This window comes from Lytechinus pictus, chromosome 7 (assembly GCF_037042905.1).
Source record: "Lytechinus pictus isolate F3 Inbred chromosome 7, Lp3.0, whole genome shotgun sequence".
Lineage (NCBI taxonomy): Eukaryota > Metazoa > Echinodermata > Echinoidea > Temnopleuroida > Toxopneustidae > Lytechinus > Lytechinus pictus.
In genome coordinates this window covers 41,866,497-41,879,515 of record NC_087251.1, presented here as the reverse complement: position 1 = coordinate 41,879,515, position 13,019 = coordinate 41,866,497, and the positions used below count along the sequence as shown (strand labels likewise).

At 36.4% G+C, this 13,019-nt stretch overlaps 1 protein-coding gene across 1 annotated transcript in view; it reads right to left on the bottom strand.

The window, feature by feature from the left end:
* LOC129257075 (ribonuclease inhibitor-like) overlaps window positions 1-12,347 on the bottom strand; it is a 28,700-nt gene extending 16,353 nt beyond the window's left edge. Inside the window, 8 exon segments of the mRNA XM_064101512.1 lie at window positions 3,021-3,135; window positions 4,552-4,680; window positions 5,238-5,316; window positions 5,318-5,377; window positions 5,881-6,017; window positions 7,501-7,626; window positions 8,011-8,502; window positions 12,273-12,347. Of these exon segments, the coding sequence (XP_063957582.1) occupies window positions 3,021-3,135; window positions 4,552-4,680; window positions 5,238-5,316; window positions 5,318-5,377; window positions 5,881-6,017; window positions 7,501-7,626; window positions 8,011-8,502; window positions 12,273-12,347 (1,213 nt within the window).
* Window positions 12,348-13,019: the final 672 nt, after the last annotated feature.

Sequence of the window (13,019 nt, the reverse complement as noted above, 5' to 3'; positions counted from 1 at the left end):
TGGTATCATTCACATTCATAGAAAGCTCTCCTGATTCATAATGCTAACCTACCAATGTCTTGATTGCCAGTCACATTGACTCTGGTATCATTCACATTCATGAAAAGCTCAAGTCCTGATTAATAATGGTAATCTACCAATGTCTTGATTGCCAGTCACATTGACTCTGGTATCATTCACATTCATAGAAAGCTCTCCTGATTCATAATGCTAATCTACCAATGTCTTGAATGCCAGTCACATTGACTCTGGTATCATTCACATTCATAGAAAGCTCTCCCGATTCATAATGCTAATCTACCAATGTCTTGAATGCCAGTCACATTGACTCTGGTATCATTCACATTCATAGAAAGCTCTCCTGATTCATAATGCTAACCTACCAATGTCTTGATTGCCAGTCACATTGACTCTGGTATCATTCACATTCATGAAAAGCTCAAGTCCTGATTAATAATGGTAATCTACCAATGTCTTGATTGCCAGTCACATTGACTCTGGTATCATTCACATTCATAGAAAGCTCTCCTGATTCATAATGCTAATCTACCAATGTCTTGATTGCCAGTCACATTGACTCTGGTATCATTCACATTCATAGAAAGCTCTCCTGATTCATAATGCTAATCTACCAATGTCTTGAATGCCAGTCACATTGACTCTGGTATCATTCACATTCATAGAAAGCTCTCCCGATTCATAATGCTAACCTACCAATGTCTTGAATGCCAGTCACATTGACTCTGGTATCATTCACATTCATAGAAAGCTCTCCTGATTCATAATGCTAATAATCTACCAATGTCTTGATTGCCAGTCACATTGACTCTGGTATCATTCACATTCATAGAAAGCTCTCCTGATTCATAATGCTAATCTACCAATGTCTTGAATGCCAGTCACATTGACTCTGGTATCATTCACATTCATAGAAAGCTCTCCCGATTCATAATGCTAACCTACCAATGTCTTGAATGCCAGTCACATTGACTCTGGTATCATTCACATTCATAGAAAGCTCTCCTGATTCATAATGCTAACCTACTTATGTCTTGATTGCCAGTCACATCGATTCACATTCATAGAAAGCTCCCTGATTAATAATGCTAACCTACCAATGTCCTGATTGCCAGTCACATTGACTCTGGTATCATTCACATTCAAAAGAAGCTCCCCTGATTAATAATGCTAATCTACCAATGTCTTGATTGCCAGTCACATTGACTCTGGTATCATTCACATTCATGAAAAGCTCAAGTCCTGATTAATAATGGTAATCTACCAATGTCTTGATTGCTAGTCACATTGACTCTGGTATCATTCACATTCATAGAAAGCTCATCTGATTCATTATGCTAATCTACCAATGTCTTGATTGCCAGTCACATTGACTCTGGTAACATTCACATTCATGAAAAGCTCAAGTCCTGATTAATAATGGTAATCTACCAATGTCTTGATTGCTAGTCACATTGACTCTGGTATCATTCACATTCATAGAAAGCTCTCCTGATTCATTATGCTAATCTACCAATGTCTTGATTGCCAGTCACATTGACTCTGGTATCATTCACATTCATAGAAAGCTCTCCTGATTCATAATGCTAATCTACCAATGTCTTGAATGCCAGTCACATTGACTCTGGTATCATTCACATTCATAGAAAGCTCTCCCGATTCATAATGCTAATCTACCAATGTCTTGATTGCTAGTCACATTGACTCTGGTATCATTCACATTCATAGAAAGCTCATCTGATTCATTATGCTAATCTACCAATGTCTTGATTGCCAGTCACATTGACTCTGGTAACATTCACATTCATGAAAAGCTCAAGTCCTGATTAATAATGGTAATCTACCAATGTCTTGATTGCTAGTCACATTGACTCTGGTATCATTCACATTCATAGAAAGCTCTCCCGATTCATAATGCTAACCTACTTATGTCTTGATTGCCAGTCACATTGACTCTGGTATCATTCACATTCATAGAAAGCTCCCCTGATTAATAATGCTAATCTACCAATGTCTTGATTGCCAGTCACATTAATTCTGGTATCATTCACATTCGTGAAAAGCTAATGTCCTGATTAATAATGCTATCCTACCAATGTCTTGATTGCCAGTCACATTGACTCTGGTATCATTCACATTCATAGAAAGCTCTCCTGATTCATAATGCTAACCTACCAATGTCTTGATTGCCAGTCACATTGACTCTGGTATCATTCACATTCATAGAAAGCTCTCCTGATTCATTATGCTAACCTACCAATGTCTTGATTGCCAGTCACATTGACTCTGGTATCATTCACATTCATAGAAAGCTCTCCTGATTCATAATGCTAATCTACCAATGTCTTGAATGCCAGTCACATTGACTCTGGTATCATTCACATTCATGAAAAGCTCTTCTGATTCATAATGCTAACCTACCAATGTCTTGATTGCCAGTCACATTGACTTTGGTATCATTCACATTCATAGAAAGCTCTCCTGATTCATAATGCTAACCTACCAATGTCTTGATTGCCAGTTACATTGACTCTGGTATCATTCACATTCATAGAAAGCTCTCCTGATTAATAATGCTAATCTACCAATGTCTTGAATGCCAGTCACATTGACTCTGGTATCATTCACATTCATAGAAAGCTCTCCTGATTAATAATGGTAATCTACCAATGTCTTGATTGCCAGTCACATTGACTCTGGTATCATTCACATTCATAGAAAGCTCTCCTGATTCATAATGCTAATCTACCAATGTCTTGAATGCCAGTCACATTGACTCTGGTATCATTCACATTCATAGAAAGCTCTCCCGATTCATAATGCTAACCTACTTATGTCTTGATTGCCAGTCACATTGACTCTGGTATCATTCACATCCATAGAAAGCTCCCTGATTAATAATGCTAACCTACCAATGTCTTGATTGCCAGTCACATTGACTCTGGTATCATTCACATTCATAGAAAGCTCTCCTGATTCATAATGCTAATGGTTTAACCTACCGATGTCTTGATTGCCAGTTTCACTGATTCTGGTATCATTCACATTCAGAGTTTCTAAGGAAGGATGCTGGAGACAGGTCAGCAATACCTCCGAAAAAACATTTGCATCAGAAACCTGCCAAAACAAACAGAGAATTTTGTTTTATTGAAGTTCGCATGTATTACAGGGATTTCTTAGATATACAGTGCTTCTCAGAAAACAACAAAAATAAAAACTAACTAAATGACAAATAGACAATGACCTATCATTGTAAAGCTTAAAGTCTCCTCTTTCATCTGATATAACTTGTATGTACCGGTAGATGATTGAAACTAAGATACCGCCTGCCAAGAATTGTTTTGACTCACTCATGTATAAATGAAGAATCATCTAATTTATACCAGAGAGGACAAGGATAGGTCAATTGTCTAATATTTTTTTTATTAATTTATGATAAATCATTGATAATTCTTGGTTTCTTTTTTGTGGAACGCACTGTATAGTACATTTCTCAGAGGGATAACATTGGGTAATTCAATTAATTGAATTAATGTTAAACAGTAAACCAAGTAAAGCAGATTAGGAAAGATCTCTACTAGTAAAAGTAAAAGATTGATATGTAACACAGTCGTGTACGCAGGATTTTTGAAAGGGGGGGGGTTCAAGCTGAAAGAAATGCTGACAAAAAAAAAGGTCTTTACCACATATTTTAGGTCGTTTTGTACTCCCCCCAAAAAACCCCACCTGTAACCCCCCCCCCCCCTTGCGTACGCCACTGTTAGAATATCATTATTACTGCATACCATCAATATATATAGGCCTACTCTTCAGGAACTGAGAATAATTTATTCTGTGTTTATATTACTATCATGACTTGCCCTAAGCACGTGCTATGCTTTAAATGATTGAAATGTCAAACAAGTATTTCTTGTGCTTTTATTATCTTTGCATCTACTTTATTTGTAATTGAGTGCTGATTAATATAAATACCATAAACATATGTATCTCAGACACCCAAAAATACATGTAGCTTCTCCTTAAATATGAACATCTTCAAAACCATAAATAGCCAGAAACCAGAATTGAAACCTGAAATGATTATGCCAATGAAACAATTATAATTAAGCCACTTGAACTACTGTTATATTACATGACAAGGATCGGTTGTACTACTACATAAGACTAACAATAATGTACGTTAATTCTAATGACAATTATGATAATCTGTAGAAGAAAAAGCTTTTTAGAAATCATGTCTTTAGCACCTTAAAAATAACAGCATTATCCTGCATGGACAGGGATTATAGAAATATTACACATGTATTCAACTGATGAATGGCCGTGTACATGGACTGTCCTTGTATATCTTGCATGCTTCGGTTGTACACAGTCATTTATATTTCATAAAAATTCAAATATCAATATTTTGCACGCACGTTGCCGATAATTTCTTCAATAACACTTTATTATGTACTTCTCGCTCCCAATCATTCCACTCCAGACAAACACAGACACTTTCAGAACAAGAAAACAGAATCACATGGAGCTTACATCATTGCCTCCTGCATGAAATATAACGAGGGAGGAATTCTCCTTGACTCCCTCTCCCAGGACCTGGAGCCCTGTACCCTGGATCCCACAGTTACGAACATTCAGCTCCTTTATTGCACATGAGGAATTCTGGGAAGGAACAAGGAAACGACATCATGAAATACCAACATAAATGTACCAATATGAGCTTCCAAATTCAAATGACACTTTCCAAGAATCTTATTTCTGTAACAGGAGCTCATTATCTTCATCAAACAGACATTCAAATGGTTGAAATTTTAATTCAAAGTAAAGCAAATGTAGCAATATAAAGTCAAGTGAAAACTGATTTACAATTATGAAGGGACGACAGCAATCTCAGGGTTAAACATTTATTTCATTAAGTGAATTCCGCCGTGCTTTTACAAACAAAGGTTAAAAAAAAAAGTGTGCCGTTTTGTCAAAACAATCCAGCAATCGTTCAAAATGGAAGTTCTTGGATGATTTTGTTTGCAAAAGTGAATATTTTCTAAAACTTAGATATAAAAAATCATAGATTGGACAATTTATCACAAATATAAAATCACTGTAATTATTAGGCCTAGTAATTATCTCATTCCAAATACATTTGATCAGCCATTATTCAATGGGTATGACAGGACAGTTCAAAATAAGCTTGTGCATATGAAAGGTTTCTTTACACTTACCTTTAATATTATACTAAGGGAAGTGACAAATGAATTGCTATTTGACAACTGATTGTGGCTGACATCAAGACTACTAAGGATTGTTTTCTTGAAGGCCCTCCATGAGAGCAGAAAGGTCTGTAGCTCCACAACTTGACATGCTTTATGGTAAAAAAACCCAGAAAGGATAAAATATGGAGTAAGGAAATCTTCATTTTCAATAAAAAATAAAAATAAATTGACAATCAATGATAAACTTCTTTCATATTAATGGCACACATTGAAAATAAGAGAATTACATTATTCATTGGTTGGTAGCCACAGAGGTCAAACTCTGAATAGACAATTTGATTCACCCTGAAAAAAAAACATTGGTGCATTTAAAGTAGCTGCAGAGGAACAACAGATTGGATGGGCAAGAAAATGTGTGTTAGGTTAACAATGGCTTGTCACACTAATCATTGTTTGCTCAGTCAACCGATTTACAGAAATCAAATCAAACTCTTCTGAAATTGATCTCAAATGCTGTAAGAGTTCAGAATGTAGGTCAATCTCAAATTTAATTTAATTTGTATTTTACAACTCTGTGTAAGACAGAGACAAAAGCTTCCTTTTGTATCACTGTCTTAGGCATGGTCAATATGCAATCAAATCAAAGACTTACTTGAGGGTTGTCAGAGAAGTGTTTGTCTTGAGAGCAGGTCCAATGCATCTTGATAGATAATCCTTCCCTAATTGATTACTTGAGAGATCCAAGCTCTTCAATGTCTGGTTGGTCGTAATCATCACTCCTATACTCTCCTGCAAGAGATACAAATCAATGAAATAAATTGGGGAGATATATGTCACCATTAATTCTAATCTGACAAATGTCAAAATGCAGAAATCATGATGTGAAAGATAACAAGATCCTTTACGGTGTGATTCCTGCTGAAAGATGAAAGTAGAGACTTTAGTTATACAGCTGCTTTGGGAGAACTTTATCAAAGAAGTATTTTAAAACTGTCCCTTCTGCGAACATTTTTCAAAGAGCAGTGTCTATTGTCCTTTGAAATGTATTTCTTGACCAGCTAAGAGCATCAATAGCTTGCACAGAGCCTTGTAATCTTAGTTATTTTTAAGGCTTTCCATTTTTTTTCTTATTGCAGGCTATGATGTTGATTTTATTAAAGAGAAAGCAGTTTGTAATAGTACAAGGGAGTGGAGGGGGTGGGGGCTACAACCGAAAGTGACTCAAAATTACATTTTAATTTCCTGTCACAAGTGGGAACACACTCTGAGAACATATGCAACCATGGAATTCATCAATCAGATCATATCATTTTATATGTGACATGATATAATCTCATTGATATGAGATTGTTTATAAAGATGCATTATTGTAGGTATATTATCATTGACATTGACTGGGTAAATAATTATCTAATATACAGTATATCTAATGTATATGCTTAATGTCATTATCAAATGTATAATTTTTGTTATTGTTGCATGTCTATAAATTCCATATGATATCTTGTCTTTAATTAGGTTTTTCACAAAAACATGTAAACAATACAAATTTTTATTTTATGGACAAATATATGAATACATAATTGTGTGTATGTTGGTACTTACTGCTTAAACATTACTTCAGAGTTAAACACCCCCCTTGAAACAGATTATTACGCAAAAGAGAACTGTTTTAATTAAATAATAATAAACAGTTCTTGTATAGCGCATATCACGATTATGAATAATGTCTCTATGCGCTTCCAAAGGACTTGGATATTATTACCCCAGCTGTAGCTTGGCAGCCGTAATTACTAAGATTACAGCGCACACGCATTTCAAGGAATAAATTCCTGCCAGGTACCCATTCACCTCACCTGGGTTGAGTGCAGCACAATGTGGATAAATTTCTTGCCGAAGGAAATTACGCCATGGCTGGGATTCGAACCCACAACCCTCTGTTTCAAAGTCCGGAGACTAATCCACTGGGCCACAACGCTCCACAACGCTAATTAAAGCGATCTTCACAGATGGTTCCCATTGTAGCACGGCTATTTATCAAATCAAAACCAAAAGATCCGCTAGTATTTTCATAGAATGGCAACATTCAGGACAAAGTGCCAAATACCCTATTTTATTAAAATTACTGTTATTATTAGGAAATTTTTTCATCCAATGGGAATAAAAATGGTGGAATTGCCAAACAACCAATCAAATTCAATGATTTCATACAAATTACCGTAAATGGCAAGTTATATGCAGGAGGGGGCTTGAATAAACAAATGCTACTCACTGCTGTATCTGTGTCTGTTTTGTTGTTGGAGAGTACAGCTGATTTGATGGAAGTGTTGGCTGACAGTGCCATCATGATCACTCGGAATGCTTGAGGTCCCATCTCATTCTTTCCAAAATCTAATTCCTGTCAAGTATTGAATCATTTGAATAAAATTTCCATGTTACTTATAGAAGAATGCAAACTTATACTGATATAAGACTCTGGACTTTTATTGAAGCTTTTGAGTAAGAGAATTGAATACTATTGTGTACACATGTACAAGAATATTTTGTCAAATTCTGCGAAAAAAAAAAACATAGTCCCATGGTAATGACAAGAACTTAACTATTTCTGTGCTTTCATTGTATATGCATTTTTTCCACAAAAAAAAAATAAGTTATGAAATTCTTACTCAGAACACTCAGAAAGAAATGATTGCATCAAGGTCATACATGTGGATTTAATAACAAACTGAATGTAAAACTAATAAATCAGAACAGAAAACTAAATACGAAAATAGGAATATACCTCTACATCAGTCATCTTGGTGAGAAGCTGGGTAAAAGAACTATCTGCCTTGAGAGGAGCATGGTCCAGATGCAAGCTGCCAATGCCAGGAGCTACTACATCCAGCATGTGCTTAGGATCTACAAGTGGGCAGAATACACGGACAGCACGATCAAAGGCTTCCTGGGCCTTTGGGTCTAGTTCTTTGCTGGCATTTCGGCAAATATTCTCAGAGGTACTTGAAGCCAGCGCAGGAACACTATGAGTGGCATCTGAAGGAACGGCTTCAGTCTCTTGACTTTGGGCATCTGCTGCTTCAGGAGCAGTATCTCCTGGATCAGTAGGTGGATAATCAACTCGATTCATCTCATCATGGATGAGAGGCGCTTCCTCTGGCGGTGTATCAAGTTGCCCTTCTCCTTCACTATTTGAATTTGCATTGACGTTTTCATTTTGAGTAGTTGAATTAAGTGTGTCTTTTTGCTCTTGCTGAGAATTTGAATCATCTAAAACCTGCTGAGATTAATCAAACAGAGAAGAAATGAAAAAAAAATTAGGTAACTTAAAGTGAAGACATACATTGAAAAAAAAAAGAAATTTGTATTCAAATCACAAATACCAAATAATATAACAGACAATGAAAATAATGGATAAAATATGCAATTTGACTCTTGAGTGTATATTTTTGTGAAGGATGTAAACATTAAAGGAGCACTATTACTAAAAATCTCAGAAATGTCATATTGGGAAATTGGGAAAGAAAGAAAGAAGGAAGGAAGGAAGGAAGGAAGGAAGGAAGGAAGGAAGGAAGGAAGGAAGAAAGAACGAACGGAAGAACAAACAGAAGAAAGAAAGAAAGAAAGAAAGAAAGAAAGAATGAAAGAAAGAAGAACAAGTGGAACGCCTCTGGCAGTCTCGCCTGCATTACGCAATTTAATATAGCAGCAGTGCTAACTTTGAAAACTACTATAAAATAATCATTCACAAAAACATCATTCATATAATTACATAATACCACGTTCATTGACCATAAATGACATTTGAACAGAGACTTAAGACTGTCAACTACATGTACACCCATGTCCACATTTCATTCACTCTATCCATAAACTTTCAAAGTTATGATGGCACTTCAACAATTACCCCAACATGGCCTAAGTTTATTGACCTTAACTGACCTTTGACTTGGTTTTGTGACCTGAAACTCACAGGGGATGTTCAGTGATGCTTGATTAATCTTATATCCCAAGTTTTATGAACTAAATCCATAAACTTCAGAGTTAGGATGGAAATTCAACAAATACCCCCAACACGGCCAAAGTTCATTGACCTTTAACGACCTTTGACCATGGTCATGTGACCTGAAACTCGAACAGGATGTTCAGTGATACTTGATTACTCTTATGTCCAAGTTTTATGAACTAGATCCATAAACTTTCAGAGTTAGGATGGTAATTTAACATATACCCCCAACACGGCCAAAGTTCATTGACCTTAAATGACCATTGACCATAGTCATGTGACCTGAAACTCACACAGGATATTCAGTGGTACTTGATTAACCTAATGTCCAAGTTTCATGAACTAAATCCATAAATTTTCAAAGTTATGATGGTAATTCAACAAATACCCCCAACTTGGCCAAAGTTCATTGACCCTAAATGACCTTTGACCTTGGTCATGTGACCTGAAACTCGCACAGGATGTTCACTAATACTTGATTAACCTTATGTCCAAGTTTCATGGACTAAATCCATAAATTTTCAAAGTTATGATAGTAATTCAACAAATACCCCCAACTTGACCAAAGTTCATTGACCCTAAATGACCTTTGACCTTGGTCACGTGACCTGAAACTCGAGCAGGATGTTCACTTATACTTGATTAACCTTATGCCCAAGTTTCATGAACTAGGTCCATATACTTTCTAAGTTATGATGTCATTTCAAAAACTTAACCTTCGGTTAAGATTTTGAAAATAATTTTCCCAACATGGTCTAAGTTCATTGACCCTAAATGACCTTTGACCTTGGTCATGTGACCTGAAACTCAGGCAGGATGTTCACTAATACTTGATTAACCTTATGTCCAAGTTTCATGGACTAAATCCATAAATTTTCAAAGTTATGATAGTAATTCAACAAATACCCCCAACTTGACCAAAGTTCATTGACCCTAAATGACCTTTGACCTTGGTCACGTGACCTGAAACTCGAGCAGGATGTTCACTTATACTTGATTAACCTTATGCCCAAGTTTCATGAACTAGGTCCATATACTTTCTAAGTTATGATGTCATTTCAAAAACTTAACCTTCGGTTAAGATTTTGAAAATAATTTTCCCAACATGGTCTAAGTTCATTGACCCTAAATGACCTTTGACCTTGGTCATGTGACCTGAAACTCAGGCAGGATGTTCAGTAATACTTGATAAACCTTATGTCCAAGTTTCATGAACTAGGTCCATATACTTTCTAAGTTATGATGTCATTTCAAAAACTTAACCTTAGGTAAAGATTTGATGTTGCCGCCGCCGCCGTCGGAAAAGCGGCGCCTATAGTCTCGCTCTGCTATGCAGGCGAGACAAAAAGAATCATGAATGACCCCACCCATCCACTCCATTATAACTATAACTAAAATAGGTCGGGTTTTCGCCTTTGCGTACCGAGATCTGCCCGAGCAAGGACGAGACAATCTTTCACCCCAAACTCGGTCCACCTCTTAAACGCTACTGCACAAAGATACTGATCAATTTGACAATTAGCCACCGAATGAGTGTATGCCCGGATTCTTGATTCTTTACACTTTAATCTCTATTCAGAAGTTATTATTGTTACAAGATTTTGACCATGTAAACCCTACGTTTGAATTATGTTTAAATTAAGTTTATTATTCCTGCTGACTTGTTGATTTATTCATATTTGTCATCTCATTTGTAAACTTCATATCCTTGTAAGCATTATTTTGTATTTGTAATGCACCAGTGAAAAGCAAATTTCCCGTCAGGGGATAATAAAGTTATCAATTCAATAAGTAATAATCAACACTGCACTTACTTTATACTGACTCTTGTAACAGACTGGGTTTCTTTCAAGGTCATACCCATTAATGGTTGATTATTGACAGCTATCAGCTTGTCTAATTTAGGAATTCTATTATGTAACATTTGTACAAGTCTTCAGAGCGTTTCATGTTCAGAAACTGAAGAGAAACAGTTATACGACAAAAGGGCATGTATTAATGAAAAATGCAACATAAGAATCTGAGTTTATAATTATGTTTACTCAATGTCAAAAAACTTGATAGCATGATAACAAAGATAGGATATCTAATTATGATTACAATATCTTGATAGATTTATCATTTCTTCTTCTTCTTTGATCTCTTTTTTTTCCCTTTCTCTTAAACATAAGAACTCCTTGTATCTTTGTATCTTTCTGAATGACTTTCTGACAGTCTTTTGTTTTTTACCTTCTTCATTTGGTAAGATAGATATTCATTTTCTTTATAAAGAAAATTTGTAATGCATTCAATCATCTTCATACAAATTCCTTTCAAGAACAAATTCCTTTTAAGGAACAAATTCCTTTCAAGGACAGTTGACAACTTACAAAACCAACATTTCACACAGTAATTTAAAATATGGGAGTAGTCCCTTGACTCCCTTCATCGTATGAGACTTAAGTTTTTGTACTCGACCCTCAGTAGTACGAACTCTCCATGGAATCGAACCCCAAAGTTCCTGGGGGTACCCTCGGTGAGCACTTCGAAGGAATGAGATATTGCTGAGCAACTTTTTGGACTCTCTTTACCGCCTTTGACATGCGATGTGATTAACCAGAGAATCCGAAACCAGTGCACCGAATTCGGTTGCGCCTTTGTACAGGTCGCGATCAACAGGGAGGACCACTGCATCTTCAGGCCTTTCGACAGAGTCTAAATCAATGTCAGGGTCGTAACTGTCAGCCCTGCCGGGCGATGTCCAGACGGGTGTGCAGATGGATGCGTTTGTAGCATGGAGCTACTCCAACATTATTATCCGTGCTTGGCACGTGGGGTTGTCTCACTCTTAGTCTTGGACACAACGTCCATGAACCAAGACATTTTCAGCTAAACCGACTGACCGACCAGCTTGTCCTCCAGAGTTACCCCCCTTTCTTGCTCTCAGCATTTCGATGGTATCTCCGTGGTATCACGTGCTTGGCACGTGGGGTTGTCTCACTCTTAGTCTTGGACACAACGTCCATGAATCGAGACATTTTCAGCTAAACCGACGGACCAACCAGCTTGTCCTCTAGAGTTTCCCCCTTTCTTGCTCTCAGCATTTCGATGGTATCTCCGGGCTCCTCCGACTGCATGCTGGTAGAAAATAATGTGTCCTAACTGCCACGGCACAAATGAAAAGTTGATTGCCCGTCCTATCGACTACTATTTGTTTCAAGTTATATTATGAGTCAGAAACAAACAAAATTTACACAGCTTCTGTATGGTCGAGAGAGTAGCAGTTAATAAGTACTAAACGTTTGTAGGGCCCTCTTTTGGCAGGATCATTACATGCTCCTCAAATCTCATAAACATGCAGATATTGTAACATCCTCCCTTATTTGAGCTTTGTGCTAGAGAGAATGTAGATAATAAAAAAAATATCAGTGATAAACCAAACAATTAATGTATTTAAATATTTCCAAAATATAAAACCAAAATACCAGTTTATGAGACTTTCACATTTTTGTAGTTGCAGAAAAATAATTGAGTTCAAAACAGTTCTTCCAGTTGCAAACAAAATGTCCAGGTTGATTTCACAAAATAAAAAGTCCAGATAGATGAGTTGATGAAAGAGTTGGTTGTTGGTTCAGTTCTGACTTCAAAATTTGCTTGATATAAAAAAAAAAGTTGTTTGAGAAATGTTAGTGTTCAGTTTGTTTATTTCAGCATTCACTCTCTTTCCTTCTTTGGTTTAAATGTTCAAAACGTAACAAAATCCCTCATCTTAAGCGGTTCGCGTCGCTGACATCTAGATCGTCTCAGGG